Source organism: Hyla sarda, chromosome 1, assembly GCF_029499605.1.
Source record: "Hyla sarda isolate aHylSar1 chromosome 1, aHylSar1.hap1, whole genome shotgun sequence".
NCBI classification, from domain to species: domain Eukaryota; kingdom Metazoa; phylum Chordata; class Amphibia; order Anura; family Hylidae; genus Hyla; species Hyla sarda.
The window spans coordinates 157,319,700-157,339,387 of NC_079189.1; the positions used below are offsets into that span (position 1 = coordinate 157,319,700).

The following is a 19,688-nucleotide window of genomic DNA, read 5'->3' on the forward strand; positions in this document are numbered from 1 at the left end:
CCGTGTGAACCCAGTCTAACGCCACTTGCATACAGCTATATTCTACCTCAGTATTCGTAAGCCACAACTTGGAGTAAAATCTGCAGAGAGAAATGCTATAATGGAAATCTTTGCACCTCTTCTATGTCTGGACCCACCTCTACTTTTGTCTAGCAAAATGCTGACCACAATAACGCCATGTCAATCTGGCTTAAAGGAGATGTCCGGTCTGCCGGGCTGTCTACTACCTACTTCCCTTAGCCCGATACGTCACACAGTGCCTCAGCCTATCACCGGCCGAGGTGGGACATCGCTGCGACCAGTGATAGCCCGGGACGTCACACGACGCTTCAGCCTAAAGGAAGTAAGAAGTAGACAGCCCGGCCGACCGATCAGCTGTTGCGGAACTCCTGGGGAACGTAGGAAGGTGAGTGAAAGTTTTCTTCTTCTCTTTTTTATGCAGCCTGGGCATGATGGAATAGGAATAGTCCGTACCGGACATTTCCTTTTAAAGGAGTACTGCAGCCTTAGACAACTTATCCCCTAACTGCAGGATAAAGGATAGGTGTGTGATCGTGGGGAGTCCGACCACTGGGACCCCCCACGATCTCCCGTACGGGGACTCGGAACTGCCACTGCTCTGCGCGGCTAAGGCTTGTGTCGTCAACCTTATTAAGAGGTCGACAGACACGCCCCCTCCATTCAGCTTTATGGCAGAGGTGGGGATGCACAAAACCTGCATCTCCGCCTCTCCCATCCTTCGTGGTGTCATACTGTGGTTGACATGCCTCCTGCATAGGAAGGACCGCGGCAGAGCTGGAGCCACATTCAGTGGTTTGCGGGGGCTCCCAGCATCCAGACACCCCCCCCCCATGATCAGACACTTAGTAGCCCCTAGTTAGGGGATAAGTTGTCTAAGGCTGCGGTACTCCTGCAATGCTGAAATGCTACAGATTTTAAAATGTGTAAATTGCAATCTGGTGGTTTGTAATAAACCATTTGCATGTACTTGGTTGCTGAAAACTATCAGAAATAAATATATATAGTCCAGTAAACAAGCTCCTGTATTCTAGTGATGCCCCAGTACCTGTGAATTACCTCTCACCCAAACAGACTGCAGCCACAATAATCTTCTTTACCGGTAGACAACAGGGATCTGCTACTATGCTGTGACAGCAGACGGACTAGAGAGATTAGATGAGAGATAAAGGGCTTTAGACTATAAAATACTGCTAGAGGGGATAGAGTGTGTTGGACTATAGCGTTCCCACCTGCAACCTTGGTGTTATTAGCACCTTGCTCTTACCTACTTGGGCTATAGACTTTTGGTGGCCATCCACATTAGATAGTAGTTCATGACTGATATTATTTCACAGACACAGCCATACACATTATAGTCCATATTGGCCCTTACAGTTGTTATGGCTGACCATACATGATTATTTAATCCCGGGCAAAGGACAAATTATTTTTCTGGAATTATTTTAGGAACAGTCTGAAAATATTCTTTCCAAAAAGACTGTTCATAGATAAAACATCTTTAACAGTTTGTGTCACATGGTGGAAAAGATTGTTTATTTTTAGACTTCAATAAACAATTGTTTTGCTTAAGACCACGTTCCCATATGCCAGTGAAATGCGACCGAAATTACGCCCCATGCGTTCACCAATGGCTGTGCAATATTTCGATAATCCCATCAACATTGCATGACCATGGTGAATGCTCAAGGCCAAAATAGCGCCCCCATGTGTTCAACAGAATGTCATTAACAATATTGAAGACATGTCCTAAGCCTGAATTGTGCCAATTTGTTTAGTTCAGCTTGTATAACTTAAAACATGCAGTATTGCTTGTAACACTTCCTTCACTTTGTCATTATCTCTTCAAATATTAGCTGAAGATAATTGGGACCCTGCTGTAGAATGATAACCTAGCAGATGTGTGCATACTGCAAGCAAAATGTGTTTCTTGGCTTGAGGTTCCCCACGTGGTCATGGCCAGAGTACTTTAGTGCGTAAAAGAGCTGTGGCCAATTACACATTGCTGCACATAAATTTGCACCTCAGATCAGCACACGTATTGATGTATTTCCTATAGTGCATTTAATAGGCCCTTATGTAAAGGATGGAGCACAGACCTCTTCAAAATGAAGATGCTCCCACTAAAAGCGAGAACTGCCACTATAATGGCCATACATCTACCAATGCAGTGACCCCCCCCCCCTCCCCCGACCTACGATGGCACCGACATACGATCATTTCAACATACGATGGCCTCTCAGAGGCCATGTTGAAGGCAACATCAACATACAATGCTTTTGTATGTCGGGGCCATCGCATAAACGGCTATCCGGCAGCGCAGACTGTTTCAGCTTCCACCGGATAGCCGTTTACGGTGCCCCATGTGGTCCGCTGACGATCACTTACCTGTCCTCGGGGCTCCGACGCGTCCTCTTCGGGATCCCCTGCATCGTCGGCGCTCTCCATCGTCGTCATCGCGTCGCTGCGCAAGCCGTCCCGTCATCCAATAGGAGCGGCGTGTGTAGCGACGTGAGAGCGAGGATGCCGGGGAAGCAGAGTTCTTGTCTGAGCGTCGGGGACACCCCGGGGATGCGGCGACAGCGATGGAAGGCGGTATCCAGGGCAGCGGTGACGGTCCGGAGCGGCGGGGACACGTGAGTATAACCTCCAATACCAGTGGTCTTCAACCTGCGGACCTCCAGATGTTGCAAAACTACAACTCCAAGCATGCCCGGACAGCCGTTGGCTGTCCGGGCATGCTGGGTGTTGTAGTTTTGCAACATCTGGAGGTCTGCAGGTTGTAGACCACTGTCCTATACTTTACATTGCACGGATCCCTCAACATAGGATGGTTTCAACAAACGATGGTCCATGTGGAACGGATTGCCATCGTATGTTGAGGGACCACTGTATATATAACATGCTGGACATTTTATTTTTTTTTCCCTTCTTTTTTTTTTTTTTTGCCAATGATATTCATCCAAAGTTTCAGGCACCACATGTTACATACTATATTTTATAGGCATAGTTAAAGGGGTACTCCGCTCCAATGGATAGGGGATAAGATGTCTGATTTTGGGGGTCCCGCCACTGGGAACCCCTGCAATCTCTCCTGCAGCCCCCCCGTCATTTGGTGCATGGAGCAAGCTTCGCTCCATGCCTGATGACTGGTGATGCAGGGGCCAGAGGATCATGATGTCTTGGCCCCGCCCCCTCGTGCCGTCACAACCCGCCCCCTCAATGCAAGTCTATGGGAGGGGGCGTGGTATATTGATATGCCATAAAATTATGACCAGGAAGGTCCAAATCCTGCATCCCCCACTAATTCTGAGAATTAAGGGGCACAATAGTGAATTGGAGCTATGTCCATTTTTTCCCCTACATGTACGTAATTTGCAGGAAAAAAACAACTACGGTATTTGATCACATTGAAGCATTGCTTTTTTCTGTATGTTACAGGCCTCCTGGATGACGATGGCCTGCCTCATGGATTCTGCACTGTCACCTACAGCTCCACTGACCGTTTTGAGGGACACTTTGTACATGGGGAGAAAAATGGTCGTGGGAAATTCTTTTTCTTTGATGGAAGGTAATTGTGTTGTATTTGAATTAGTCATACATATCACAATAGTAGACAGGAAATTTTGATTTAGTTTTAGTCAGTCATTTTGACTAAAACAATATTTTCTTTTAGTCATATTTTAGTCCTCTGAATTGTTTCTGTTTTAGTGTAAGTATTGTCAACTAACTATCATAAGATTTTAGTTCAGTAAATCTGCAGTAGACTTAGTCAAAAAGTGCAATGCAAATTCTAGGGAAATGCTTAAAGGGGTTATCCAGGAAAAAAACCTTTTTTTATATATCACCTGGCTCCAGAAAGTTAAACAGATTTGTAAATTACTTCTATTAAAAAATCTTAATCCTTTCAGTACTTATGAGCTTCTGAAGTTAAGGTTGTTCTTTTCTGTCTAAGTGCTCTCTGATGACACCTGTCTCAGGAACCGCCCAGTTTAGAAGCAAATCCCCATAGCAAACCTCTTCTAAACTGGGCATTTCCTGAGACACGTGTCATCAGAGAGCACTTAGACAGAAAAGAACAACCTTAATTTCAGAAGCTCATAAGTACTGAAAGGATTAAGAATTTTTAATAGAAGTAATTTACAAATCTGTTTAACTTTCTGGAGCCAGTTGATATATAAAAAAAAAGTTTTTTCCTGGATAACCCCTTTTAAGCTTTCGAATGATGCAAGAAGCTCACTAACCTGTGGATGACCACAGGTCCTCTTTAATATAATTAATATCAGTGTAAAGTCTGAACATTTAATTCAGACAAAAAGATTAGTCCTGGTGGGATCTTCCCACATCTTCTCTACCTAACAATTTAGTCTAGTTTTCAGCAGTTATGCTCTGGCCATGATGTTTAGCTTAAAAACTGAGTTGACCAAAATAATGGTGTCCATAATGTATAATACTATGTAAAATGATATTAAAATGAAATGTGCTTGCACACTTGGCACACAAAACATCCACAGTCATGGAACTCATGAAGTATTTGCTTGTCTAGTTGTCTGGATCGCTGCCTGCACAGCTGAGTTTGGTGAAAAGCAGACCTTGTGCAAATGAATGCCTCTATAATGTGAACACTGTGAAGGCATAGTCTATTGTAGCTTATTATAAGCCTACACTGGAACATTTGGGAAATTAGAAGTTCTAATATTTAGATACTTTGTGTCCTGCAATTCATCAGGAATCATTGAATGGAATAGAAAGCACAACTTAGACATAACTTCTGATCTATAACTCCTATGTGCTATATTTTAAAGTTTACATGTACAGTATCCTACGCATATTTGATGCACAGGGTTTGAAGCAGCAGATTTGAAGCGGTGTTCAGTCAATTAGTTTACATTGAAATCTGCAGCTTCAAATCCTGTCCGTCAAATATGTGCAGGATACTGTACACACCCTTAGGGTATGTTCACACTACAGATTAGTAGCTGAATCTCCGCTCTCGGAATTCAGCTAGCGGAGATTCAGCCAGGCAGGCGGCAGGACCGCACGGCACTGCGCCGTCACCATTGACTGCTATGCAGCGCTCGCGGACTACCGCGCAAAGAATGAACATGTTCTTTCTTTGCGCTGAACAATTTCAGCGGCGGAATTGTCTGCGGCTGAAATTCCGCAGTGTGAACGGGTCTTGTGGAAGATCCATTCACACAGATGCTAACGTTCAATGTGTGGAATTTCACTCACGGAATTCCGTGAGAATTATACAGTGTGAACATTCCCTTAAAGTGTAAATCATGAGCTGCTCTCCCACCTGTGTTGCACTGATCGCTGCGGAGAGACACAGCTGATGCTGGGCGATACAGTTGCCGAGGTATCTGGCGCTTAGCAAGTTCAATATTCATCAGAAAAGGGCTTGTGTATTATACTGTAACTCAAGGCTTGACAAATCCCAGTCGCCACGGAGACTACGAATTTTGTGGTGGAGTTTCTATCCTTCAATAAAGCAAACTATTTTACTTACCTTCACCTACGTTCCTGCGGTGATCACCTGTTCTACAGTCAACGCTTTGGTATTACAGGAGCAGCATGCGTAAGCAGACCGTTGCAGCGGTGGCCTCATCAGTGATGGAGCCTCACAGCAAGGCTGTTGATTGGCTGTAGCATATGGAATCGCCGACCAAAGACATCTGTTGTTGTACATTGGAACGCCAAAGAAGGGGTACTCCAGTGGAAAACTATTTTTTTTAATCAGCTGGTGCCAGAAAGTTAAACAGATTTGTAAATTACTTTTATTAAGAAATCCTAATCCTTCCAGAAATCCTAATCCTTCCAGCTGCTGTATGCTCCACAGGAATTCTTTTCTTTTTGAATTTCTTTTCTGTCTGACCACAGTGCTCTGTGCTGACACCTCTGTCTGTGTCAGGAACTGTCCAGAGCAGGATAAGTTTGCTATGAAGATTAGCTCCTGCTCTGGACAGTTCCTGACATGAACAGAGGTGTCAGCAGAGAGCACTGTGGTCAGACAGAAAATATAAGGCACAAATGACTGTGACCAATGGGGGGTTGTGGAGATTAGGAGACGTTAATAACTGAAACTCAGGACAGTGCTGAGGGGACATTAATTACTGACTCAAGGAGGAAATGAGGGGACATTAATAACTGACACGGGGAGGGGGGAGAGATGAGGGGACACAAATAATTAACACAGAGGAGATGAGGGAAAAGTAAGAACTGACACACAGGAAATGAGGAGACAGTGATAACTAATACACAGGAGAAATGAGGGGACAGTAATAACTGAAAAAAGAGGAAATGGGGGACAGTAGTGACTGTAACACGGGGAAATGACAGAGCACTAATGACTGTGACACAGGAGATAAGGTAACACTAATTACAGAGAACCCTAATAACTGTGACACAGGTAGAGATGAGGGGAACTCTAATGACTGATCATATAATACATGAAGTCATGTTAGGTGGCATTCTGGCTCCCTACTTTTTTTTTTTTTTTTTTGCTGCTCCAACATTAACAAATTTCTCTAGAGATTTGAAGTGGATCAGGGCCGGATCATCATTGGCGCTCATGGAGCACCTGCTCCGGACCCCGTGCTTGCAGGGGGCCCCCGTCACATTAGGGACATACTTGTGTCCTGAAAAATCTTTCCGGGACACAAGGATGCCCCGGTTACCTCTCTGCAGCCCCGCTTTAACTTTAAAAACGCAGGGGCTCTGGGAGGTAGCGCAGACAGGGATGTCACTGACGTCCTGTGCGTGCGCCCATAGTAACAGAGCAGAGCGGAGCACTGAGAAGAACGCTCGCGCATGGTAAGTGACCAGCCGCACGTCATCTTCAGTGTTCCGACCACCCCACCTCCGGTCCCTGGACCTACTGCTAAGGCCCATAGGCCATAGCAGTAGATCGTGACCCAGAAGCGGTGTTCATAATGCTGGAGTGGGGCAGTAAACAGGCATACAGCCGCTAGCCATATACTGTATATGGCTGAAGGTTATATGTCTGTGGGGGAACTGTACTGCACCTAATGTGGGGGAACTATACTGCACCTAACGTTGGGGAACTAGTAAACAGGCATACAGCACAGACTGTACTGCACCTAATGTTGGGGGGGGGGGAACTGTACTGCACACCAAACGTTGGGGGGGGGGGGGGGAGAACTGTACTGCACACCAAACGTGGGGGGGAACTGTACTGCACACCAAACGTGGGGGACTTGTACTGCACACCTAATGTGCGGGGACTTGTACTGCACACCTAATCTGGGGGAACTACAACCTAATGTCGGGGAACTATACTGCACCTAATGTGGGGGAACTGTCAGGGGGGGGGGCCATCATAATGAAGTGCTCCGTCTTCCAGGCAGCCTTAATCTGGCCCTGGAGTGGACATACTGCATTGCAAACCCATAAGTCCATAAAGTGTCCCCCTTGTATGAGGTCTTAAATGGGTTATCTGTAGTCATGATTTTTTTTTGTTTTTGGCTTGGGGCATGTTAAACATAAAAATGAGCCCTACTCCTCTTCCATAACTGCTGTTCTGGAGCCTTCTGGTCCTGGCTTGTCACAGCTTAGGGCTCGTTCTTCCCCAGGGTGTCACCGCTGCCGGATAGCTGTATCGTCGGCGCTCTCCATCGTTGTCGTCATGTCGCTGCGCACGCCGTCCCTTCATCCAATAGGAGCAGTGTGCGTAGCGACGTGATGGCGGCGATGGAGAGCGAGGATGCCGGGGAAGCAGAGGCCTTGCCGGAGTGGCGGGACACCCTGGGGACGCGGCGACAGCGATGGAAGGCGACATCCAGGGCAGCGGTGACGGTCCGGAGCGGCGAGTAACACGTGAGCATAACCTCCAATACCAGTGGTCTTCAACCTGCGGACCTCCAGATGTTGCAAAACTACAACTCCCAGCATGCCCGGACAGCCAACGGCTGTCCGGGCATGCTGGGTGTTGTAGTTTTGCAACATCTGAAGGTCCGCAGGTTGTAGACCACTGTCCTATACTTTACATTGCACAGATCCCTCAACATACGATGGTTTCAACAAACTATGGTCCATTTGGAATGGATTACCATCGTGTGTTGAGGGACCACTGTATTTTAATCTCGACTTTACGAGACTGGCTTTTCGAGTTGAACAGGCTGAAAGTATTTGGTATTGACTGTTCTAGAGGATGTCGGCGCCTAAATCTGCAGATTTCAGCAATCCATTAGAGCTGAGCAGAAGGACTGTGTATGCAACCTAGCATGAACTTTGCTGAAATAGGATCAACTACTGTTTTTTGGAACCCACATATTGTAAGCATACACTGTACATTTATGCTTCTCTGTTCTTAACACAAACTGATTGCTCCATTCGTTATTATTATTCTGGTGCCATACATTTCAGGAGACTTATTATAAAGCTTTAATAATTAATCATACTTGTATTTTCAGGCATTTTTACAATGGGTTTATTGTGCACTCCTGTTCTAGAACACTGAAGGAGAAAACCACTCCTTTTACAGACAGCTTAGTGTTCTGACATGTACATTAAGGATGTGGAGGGATATCCCCTCCCCAAACAACAAGACATGTTCAAGATCGTCAGTGTTGCTATTAAGAATGCTACTTTACAAGTTGTGTGGAAATACTTTATTCATTGTACTCAGGGCTCAAGTTCAGCAGGAACCCATGGGAACTGAGTCCCTGCACTTTTTCCACAACAAGAACTGCATTCCCATTAGAAAGAGTCCTTGAGTGAAAATCTTTTTTCCCCCAGGACTTGTCCTCTGATTGTACTCCAGACAAGGGCTAAACAGTGACCTTGGTCCTTATGAAATCTTTTGTAGAAAGCATTGAGTAATGTAATGCTGCTGCAGATTGCACCAAAGTTGATGTTGGATGCATTCATTTCAATGGGAGTTTTCATCAAGTTGCATGAAGGTTGCATTAAAGGGGTTATCCAGCATAAGGTGATTTTAGTACGTACCTGGCAGACAGTAATGGACATGCTTAGGAAGGATCTGCGCTTGTCTTGGGCTAAATGGCTATGTTGTGAGTCCACCATAACACTGTGGCTAGCTTTTTGTGAACTTGTATTTCCTGTTTTCAGTTTTCTTGTTTGCCTACAGATCCCATGAAACCATTTTCCTCCTTCCCACACATCAGCCACCCCACCCATTGAAACATAAATGAGCTGCAGACCTGTGGTTTTCAATCAGGGTGCCTCCAGCTGTTGCACTACTTGCAGATTGCTCTCTCCACCCATTGAAGCAGACGGGCTCCCTGTCATCAGCTGAGTCAGGTCTCGACCACATTGCAAGCTGGGAAAAATCCGAGACAGCAGTCATTTTGTATGCTGGAAAAAATAAATAACTATTGGGGTGAAAATCACAGAAGAATTGTGAGAAAACCGTCACACACAGGTACAGACACTATATTATGAACTACCCTAACTTTACAGCCCCTGTAGCATAGTCAAATAACAAAAAATTCCTGGAATACCCCTTTAATGCTGCATGTGCAACCAAAATCATTGAGTGGCCCTAGACTCAGGCCTGCTCTGTATAGTTGCAGTGCATCAGTTTTTTTTTATTCTGAATCAACAATAATGACCTCATTTTAAAGATATTCATTTAGCCATCATTCCCTATATGCAACATCACATTAACACGTCACCAAAGAAAAACAGCGGCAAGGGACAAGAGGTAAATGATAGATTAAAACTCTCCTCTTTTCATATTTCCAATAAAGGTTATCTCTGTGGTAATTTAAAATAATAATAATTATAAGCCACATGTAATGACACTGCCCCAGTCTGCTGGTGAGTTACTTAGTGAGGGATAAGTATACTATGTAGAGAATGATTTGTACAGGGATGTGCCGCACTGTTGGAAGCATAATTTACACCAATATCCCCATGTTGTCTACATACATTGTTAGCATAATAATGTATGGCGCACCAACAAATATGTTGGCGCTCCTGGTCTATTTAGGCTTGTGGATTATTCCCACAGTATAATATTACACACTTAGGCACTCTGAGCACAGTGTGATACCCATGTTGTGGGCACCACAGGCAGAATACTGTAGAACAGCGAAAGCTAGATTTAATCACCCCATCAGATCTATTAATAACTGTAGACAGTATCAGGCATTCTAAGGCATTTTGAGGCACAGAGTGTGCTTGTTAGCGAAATTTCAGCACTACAAACCCACACTACCTGACTAGTGTGCGGCAGTATAATCTGGGTTTTGTAGTAAAAAGTTCACACGTCAGGATATGTGGTGCATATTCTTTATCAAATCTTCCTCCTCTGCATTCACACACAGCTTTTTGTCTGTCCTGATTTCTGCAAAAATAATTAAGATATTTATCATTGTCATGGATTGCACAGGGAAAAGTCCCAGATTTAGCCCACTGAGTGACATTGGGACTTATCCTCTTGTGGACGCAGAAAACTTTCTCTCATTGTATTTGCTTTCTGTCATTGTAGATCACCAGATCACCCTTAAAAGCAATTGATTTATAAGATGTATATATATTAGGGATCGACCGATATTGTTGTTTTAGGGCCGATACCGATAATCTGTGAACTTTCAGGCCGATAGCCGATAACTTATACCGGAATATCGGTATAAGTTATCGGCTATTCCCCCCCCCCCCTGGCCCCGCAGAAGCCGCTGCAGATCGATGATTAAAAGCGGCCGCTTTAAATCAATGAACTGCAGTGGCTTTTGCAGGGCCAGAGACCACCGCCGCCACTTGCTTCTCTCCCCCTGCCTGTCCTGGAGTCTAACCACCACTGCAGCTGCCCCCTGCCTATCCTCTGGCCAGAGACCGCCACCGCCCACCTCTCTCCCCCTGCCGGTCCTGAGTCCAACCACCGCCGCTACCCTATTGCCTCCCTCATCCCCGGTGTTATAATTACCTGTTCCCGGGGTCCGCGCTACTTCTGGCTCTGGCGGCATCCTGAGCTGTCACTGTGCGCACTGACGGTGATGTCGCGTTGAGGATGTCACTAGTCATTGCGCAGCGCACAGCAATAGCGCAGGACGCCGCAGGAGCCAGACGTAGCGCGGACCCCGGGAACAGGTAATTATAATATATTAATTTCCCTGGGCTTGAGCGGAAGAGAAAAATTGATGAATGGTGTCAACACAGGATAGTCCAGATGGTGGATAAGCAGCCCCAAACAAGTTTTGCAGGCTCAGGGAGCATCAGTGTCAGCGCAAACTATCCGTCAACATTTAAATGAAATGAAACGCTAAGGCCACTGCTGACACAGACATAAAAAAGCAAGACTACATTTTGCAAAAATGAACTTGAGTAAGCCAAAATCCTTCTGGGAAAACATCTTGTGGACAGATCAGACCAAGATAGAGCTTTTTGGTAAAGCACATCGTTCTACTGTTTACCAAAAACGGAATGAGGCCTACAAAAAAAAGAACATAGGGGGAGATTTATCAAAACATGTGCAAAGGAAAAGTTGCCCATAGCAACCAATCGGATCCCTTCTTATATATTTGACAAGGCCTGTGCAAAATGAAAGAAGTGATCTGATTGGTTGCTATGGTTAACTGGGCAACTTTTCCTTTGCACAGGTTTTGATAACTTTTCCCCATAGTACCTACAGTGAAATATGGTGGAGGTTCAATGATGTTTTGGGGTTGTTTTGCTGCCTCTGGCACTGGGTACCTTTTTGAATGTGTGCAAGACATCATGAAATCTGAGGATTAGCAACGGATTTTGGGTTGCACTGTACAGCCCAGTGTCAGAAAGTTGGGTTTGCTTCCGATATCTTGGGTCTTGCAGCAGAACAATGACCCTAAACATACATGAAAAAAACACCCAGAAAAGCACTGGAGAGTTCTGAAGTGGCCAGCAATGAGTCCAGATCTAAATACCATTGAACACCTGTGGGGAGATCTTAAAATTGCTGTTGGGAAAGGCGCCTTCCAATAAGAGAGACCTGGAGCAGTTTGCAAAGGAAGAGCGGTCCAACATTCCGGCTGAGAGGTGTAAGAAGCTTATTGATGGTTATAGGAAGCGACTGATTTCGGTTATTTTTTCCAAAGGGTGTGCAACCAAATATTAAGTTAAGGGTGCCAATAATTTAGTCCAGCCCATTTTTGGAGTTTGGTGTGACATTATGTCCAATTTGCTTTTTTTTCCTCCCTTTTTTGGTTTTAGTTCCAATACACACAATGTGTATAGCAAAACATGTGTTACTGTAATCTTTTTCTGTGAGAAGTACTTCATTTTTCTTGAAAAATTTCAGGGGTGCCGACATTTACGGCCATGACTGTATATGTGTGTGTGTGTGTGTGTATATATATATATATATATATATATATATATATATATATATATATATTCAATATTTTCCCACCTGTTTGTAATGTCACATTGGTAGCTAAAAGTTTTTTTTATAGGTGTTTTCCAGTAGTTTTAAAATGTAATGATATGCTGGAACTGAGGAAAAGAAGCCTCCTATTCTTATCCCTAAATTTACCAACACTGTTCCAGCATCCACCACCTGAATTGCCATAACCTTGTATGTGATATCATCTCTGTACTTCTTGATAAAGGACACGGAGAAGGTAGCTAATTTGGGGTGAGTAAAGGTGTTTTTTTGTTTTTTTAACCCTATTTCAGCTTGTAGTTTATTTTTTTTTTTTTTTACCTACCAGAAAACACCTTTTAAATATTTAAATCTTGAATGTTCAAAAACTGTAACACTTGAAAAATGGCTTGGGCACAGAGGTGGGTGAAAAGTCTCAACCTCATGCTTTCAAGTGAGCACTTTTATTACCCATCTTAGATAAAGGGGATGCCTGAACTCCCTCTCGGTTAGATGAATACTTTTGTTCTGTATGGTCATAATGTAAAACTGTGCTATATAAAAGGAACCTTGTGACCGGTACCCTGAAAATACCAAACCGTGTTCTTTGCTGTTGTAGAGGATTTATAGTTCTATGGCTTAGGGCCAGTGTAGAAATGTTTGTTGGGGGCTTCCTGCCCAGCTCAGCTTGATTGACAGATTGCTCTCATTTTTATATAGGCATAGACATGGCAAGAAAAACTGGGCTGAGGGAAACCGAAGGGAGAACATCCAGTATCATTTCTTCTCAAAAATAAAAATGTGTTTAAAATGCTGCAGCACGTTTTTTTTTCGGGGACATATCCTGTTGCCTGTGGTTATGCTGCAAGTTTCTTAATTTAAAATCACAGTAGATCAAGAAAGTAATATTTTATTTACAAAGGCTTTTTAATTCTGGAACGGAGTATGAAAAACAGATCAGTATTTTCCTAGTTAATGCATACTAAATAACATGGGAATATAATTGTAGGTTTAAAAGTTTTGATTGTCACTTTAAATATTTTTTTTTGTAGCAAAAACCGCCATAAAAGTGATAGTGTTGTTTTTATTAATGGCCACTAGGTGTCGTCCTAATAAGCTTGTGGCAGACTCTATCAAACTCCATATCTACAGCGATAATCTGTCCTGCTTCTACAGAAGATGATCTCCCTCTGAATATCGTACATAGGGCACTGAATAAAGCTTATGAGGCTAAAAACTAGTTGTATGGATAAACTGCATGAACTGTATAATAATGTGAAATCTTTTTATATTTCAGTACTTTGGAAGGCTTCTATGTTGATGATGCCTTACAAGGACAAGGGATATACACGTATGAGGATGGTGGGGCTCTACATGGTACATATGTTGATGGAGAACTGAATGGGCCAGCGCAGGAATATGACGCAGATGGAAAATTAATATTTAAAGGTCAATATAAAGACAACATACGGCATGAAGTCTGTTGGATTTACTATCCAGTAAGAAAAATGTTATAAATGTTTGTAGTTTCACAGATTTGTAAGTAGAAATAGTGTGCTCTTAAACTTATTTATTTAGTTGTCAACATGTTTTTCATAGTTGTATAGTTATTTTCACGCTCAACCTCATTCACTGTCCTTAGTGAGTTATACACACACCATGGCCCATTTCATAGCAAATATATTAACAGCAGCAAGGTGTCGCCATGCTAGTTCTACAAATTTTCGAATATATTTTTGGAGAAGATAAAAAAGTAAATGTTTTAAGGTGTTGTATAATATATTCATGGAATAGCTGATGTGTCTTATTGTTAAGGGTCTCACCCCAGGAAACCTCATCAATCACTTCCAGGGTGCCATGTTCTCTGTTAAAATAGAGTGACGGTCAAGTATGCACACAGTGTCTATGGGACTGCTAAAAATAACAGATTACATATTTTGGCTATTTCTGGTCGCCCCACAGAGTTTGAATAGAGCAGCAGCACACGTGGTTGTCTGCCATTAAAACAGGACCTGTTTTCTCTTGATCTTTGTATGGGGTACTCCCTTCTATTAACTTAGAATTTCCTATTGGGGTATTTTTAAATGTATTTTCTAAACCAGAAAACTTGTTTAAATAAACCTTTTTAATCCTGTATAATGCTGAAGTCAAATGACTCCCTTCAAAGTACAGATCTTATGGAAAGTCAGTTGCCTCAAACGAATAGAGATGCAGCTTCCGGTGTTTAGGGGCTCCATAGAGAATGAAAGAAGCATCGGTCACGTGTACTGCTGCAATAATTGTTTGTGTGAAATTACCCATCATTTTCTGTGTACAACAAGTGACTTAATATGCTTCTCTAACATAACCTGTAGGTGAGGGTAGTTAGATGAGCAAAGTGCTCTACTGCTCTGCTGCCGGTAGCATTTTGCCCAGTGTTTCTGGTGGCAGAGCAGTGGAGCATTGCATGCGTCAGTCTCGTTACTACCAGTAGTTCCCAGGTCAGAGTGTAACTCTGGTTTACAGGCAGCTACAGTCACAGTAGCAGGCAGCTGGTTGGTGTTTCCACAGAATTCTGCTCAGAAATTCTGCCATGTGAACATAGCCTATAAATATTGCATGTCCCTGCCATATGTAGAAGATACAGTGGGGATCAAAAGTTTGGCACCCCAGGTAAAAATTTGTATTAATGTGCATAAAGAAGCCAAGGAAAGATGGAAAAATCTACAAAAGGCAGCAAATTACAGATTAGACATTCTTATAAATGTCAACAAAAGTTAGATTTTATTTCCATCATTTACACTTTCAAAATAACAGAAAACAAAAAAATGGCATCTACAAAAGTTTGGGCACCCTGCAGAATTTATAGCATGCACTGCCCCTTTGCAAAGCTGAGACCTGCCAGTGTCATGGATTGTTCTCAGTCATCATCTGGAAAGACCAGGTGATGTCAGTCTTAAAGGTTTTAATGGCCCAGACTCATCTGACCTTGCCCCAACAATAAGCACCATGGGTTCTTCTAAACAGTGGTCTAGAAATCTGAAACTGAAAATAGTTGACGCTCACAAAGCTGGAGAAGGCTATAAGAAGATAGCAAAATGTTTTCAGATGTCAATATCCTCTTTTCGGAATGTAATTAAGGAACAGTGGAAGTTAAAGCAAGATCTGGAAGACCAAGAAAAATATCAGACAGAACAGCTCGCAGGATTGTGAGAAAAACAATTCAAAACCCATGTTTGACTGCACAATCCCTCCAGAAAGATCTGGCAGACACTGAAGTTGTGGTACACTATTCCACTATAAAGAGATACTTGTACAAATATGGTCTTCATGGAAGAGTCATCAGAAGAAAACCTCTTCTACATCCTCACCACAAAAATCAGCGTTTGAACTTTGCAAATGAACATATAGACAAGCCTGATGCATTTTGGAAACCAGTTCTGTGGACCGATGAGGTTAAAATTGAACTTTTTGGCCGGAATGAGCAAAGGTACATTTGGAGGAGGGGAACAGAATTTAATTAAATGAACCTCTGTCCAACTGTTAAGCATGGGGGTGGATCAATCATGCTTTGGGGTTGTATTGCAGCCAGTGGCACAGGGAATATCTCACGAGTAGAAGGAAAAATGGATTCAATAAAATTTCAGCAAATTTTGGATGCCAACTTGATGCCATCTGTGAAAAAGCTGAAGTTAAAGAGAGGATGGCTTCTACAAATGGATAATGATCCTAAACACACCTCGAAATGCACGGGGGATTACATCAAGAGGCGTAAACTGAAGGTTTTACCATGGCCTTCACAATCTCCTGACCTCAACATAATTGAAAATCTATGGATAGACCTTAAAAGAGCAGTGCGTGACAGACAGCCCAGAAATCTCAAAGAACTGGAAGACTTTAGTAAGGAAGAATGGGCAAAGATACCTCAAACAAGAATTGAAAGACTCTTGGCTGGCTACAAAAAGCGTTTACAAGCTGTGATACTTGCCAAAGGGGGCAGTACAAGATATTAACTGCAGGGTGCCCAAACTTATGCAGGCACCATTTTTTTGTTTTCTGTTATTTTGAAAGTGTAAATGATGGAAATAAAATCTAACTTTTGTTGACATATATTATAAGAATGTCTAATCTGGAGATTTTGGAGATTTTTCCATCTTTCTTTCCTTGGCTTCTTTATGCACATTAATACAAATTTTTACCTGGGGTGCCCAAACTTTTGATCCCTACTGTATGAAGAAGATTACATTAGGAAAAGTTACAAGAACCCAGATACCCATACATTCGTCCCTCAAGTTACAATGGTCGTCCTGGAATCAATTAATATTGTATGTTGAAACCATTGTATGTTGAGACCATAACTCTATGGAAACCTGGTAATTGGTTCTGAACCCGCCAAAAGCAAGTCCTTACATATAAAAGTAAGAAAGATCTGCTGCGAGCTGTAAATCACTGTCTATGTAGAGGACAGGAGCTTCTTCATCATACTGTATAGTACACAGTGTCATAAATAGTAAAATGGAGCCGCCCTTACCTGGTGTCCAAAGGAGCAGCTAACTGTGGCATAGGTTAAGAGCAGAACAGAACATGTAATACCTCCCTGTACTATGGGGAGGCGCTACCAGACAGCCAGTCAGTTCATGCACTTCAGTAATACAGGGGTTTTACCAGTAAATTGCCCGTTCTGATTGGTCAGTTCTTCCAGCCATTGACATGTTTCGCAGATCTGGACTGTCTGTAGCATTGTATGTTGAGTCTGGTTTCAAGTTACAATGATCCAGAAAAGACCATTATATGTTGAAACTATCGTATGTTGACGCCATTGTATGTTGAAGGATCACTGTATTTGTGGGAGAGGAAGTAAAGTGTTGTCTATGAATTAGCCTAAATTGGCAAAACTATCATAGAGAATACTGTTTGACAGCAACCATAACACACAAGAAATAAATGCAGCTTGACATACATGGAAACTTTACATTGCAGTAAAGTATCCAACAAAATGTCTTATTAAGAATGCATTAGACCAGGCTCACTTCTACAAATCACAACCGATCCGAGCGTACCACAAAAAACCTAGGAGTGAGAAAAATACTGAAAATAATATAAAAGTGGAGCTCAAAGATTACTGGATTACCTAATAAATGTATTAAAATAAACACCAGTCAGCATATCATACTGGGCTGACACCCACCGGGTCCTAGTAGGGGCAGCTTACAGTAACGCAAAACAGAATTCTAATAGGTATATACACTTATGTCTAGAAACTCAATGGTAAAATCAATCTAAAATACTGACAACCCTATAAAATCACTGCCCTTCAAGAATATATAGCTTGCGGCCTTATTGTAATCTCTCATCAATCCATATAGTCTGGGAAACGTTGGTAGAGTTATACAACTAATATTGCACAGCGATATAATATTAGTGATATAACTCTACAAGCGTTTCCCAGACTATATGGATTGACGAGGGCAGCAAGCTATATATTAAAGGGCAGTGATTTTGTTGTCAGTATTTTAGATTGATTTTACCATTGAGTTTCTAGACATAAGTGTTTATACCTATTAGAATTCTGTTGCACCTTACATGAATACATAAACACCAGTCAGCCCAGTATGATATGCTGACTGGTGTTTTATGTATTTTAATAAATTTATTAGTTTGTCCAGTAATCTTTGAGCTCCACTTTTATAATATTTAAAAAATGTCTTATTTTACTGAATTTCGTTGACACAAGCAGATGTTGGTTACGTACTCTTACAGGATGGAGGATGCCTTGTGGGAGAAGTCAACGAAGATGGGGAGATGACTGGTGAGAAGATTGCTTATGTTTACCCAGATGGAAATACTGCCCTCTGTGGAAAGTTTATTGATGGAGAAATGTTAGAGGCAAAATTGGCTACTGTTGCATCTGTGGAGGAAGGAAAGCCATACTTTGAGATGGTCACTGGTAGTAAGTATACTCAATGAGGGACATTTATAAATATTTGCTTATGTATTCTTTTTTTTTTAGTAATTTTTTCCTTACTTTTTTTTTGCTTGTGTGCGACTTATTTATCAACTGGTTTCAGCCTGTTGATAATTTTCTTTCACGTAAGCAATTTTTCCTTTTTTACTTTGGTAGTAGCTTTTTCTGCTCCATGTTTGGGCTGGAGTAAATTTAGTCAATTTTTAACCCTGTTGCGATTATTACTACGTAGTTAATTTTTGGAAAACTTGCTTTTCTCGCTTTCCAGTCAAAATGTCGCACGAAAAATCGCGTAGTCGCAGTTGCGACAATTTTGCGACAATTTTAGTAAAGTAAAACCTGACTAAACCCGTTGATGTCCATAAATAATGCTAAATTTAGTAATATATTTAGCCTTAAAAACTTCATGACCCATCTTCAAGATGGAATATCAGTATTAGATTGGTGAGGGGTTGATTCCTGACACCTCCACTAGTCAGCTGTTGAATGTTCCTGCACTGTTTGTGCAAGTGCTGCAGCCTTTACTCATTCTTGCAACTATCATACTAATTGCAGAAGTGTTACAAGATACTGCAACTTTATCCCATGAACAAGAGAATGCTACAGTACCTCGCTCAGTGCTCCTTTACTGCATCTCTCCTAACTATTTCACTTCCACATATACCACTTGCAGATGCACTTTCCCTGTTGTGATTATTGCTATTATAATGTAGTTTACATTTACACAATTGTTCCTCCTGGATTTTCAGGTAATATTTATACATTTGATAAGTCTACTTCATCCTGCATTTCTACAAGTCCTTTGCTTCCGGATCCCTATGAAATAGAAAGGTGAGTGTAATATGTCAAATATGTATATGAGGTACTATGATTTATAGCTTGCTAAATATAGTTGTGTGCATACACTGGCAGAATTTTTAAAGTGAGTTCCATTTATAGAAAACCTAAATGATCCAGCAGACCACCCTTCATAAAAGGGGTGGGTTATCCCTCAGAAAATATTGGGATTAGTTAAATGGTCACTGTTCAAAAAAAAAAAAAATTATAATAATAATCATTTCATTTACCAATAATGACTAACTTAGAAAAACACAAAGCTGTCTACTGCCTGATGTCTGGGAAATTCCATCTCCAGCAGCAGAGAGACTAGGACAGAACACAGGAAGTGGAGGAGGGGCTTGAGCAATGCGCATGAAAGAAGGGGAGCAAGCCGAGTCTGTGTACAATCTATGCGCCTCTGGAGGAGGGTCCATGCTGTGCCTAAAATATAAAGCCTGTGTGTCTGATCCTAGTGGCAGATTTCCCGCTTACCACCTGTAAAGTTCTGGGCAGCTGTCCCTTCTGTATATACAACAAAAATTGCTACGATTCTGCAAAACTGCCCGCGCCACATCCCTTTTA

The 19,688-nt window shown here is 42.3% G+C and overlaps 1 protein-coding gene across 3 annotated transcripts in view; it reads left to right on the forward strand.

The window, feature by feature from the left end:
• The window catches only part of SETD7 (SET domain containing 7, histone lysine methyltransferase), a 79,800-nt gene that overhangs the window by 43,238 nt on the left and 16,874 nt on the right, over positions 1-19,688 (forward strand). For all 3 annotated transcript variants that reach the window (XM_056563062.1, XM_056563053.1, XM_056563044.1), the window contains exons 2-5: positions 3,460-3,589; positions 13,641-13,842; positions 18,083-18,272; positions 19,037-19,118. In XM_056563062.1, the coding sequence (XP_056419037.1) occupies positions 3,460-3,589; positions 13,641-13,842; positions 18,083-18,272; positions 19,037-19,118 (604 nt within the window). The remainder of the gene's footprint in view (positions 1-3,459; positions 3,590-13,640; positions 13,843-18,082; positions 18,273-19,036; positions 19,119-19,688) is intronic.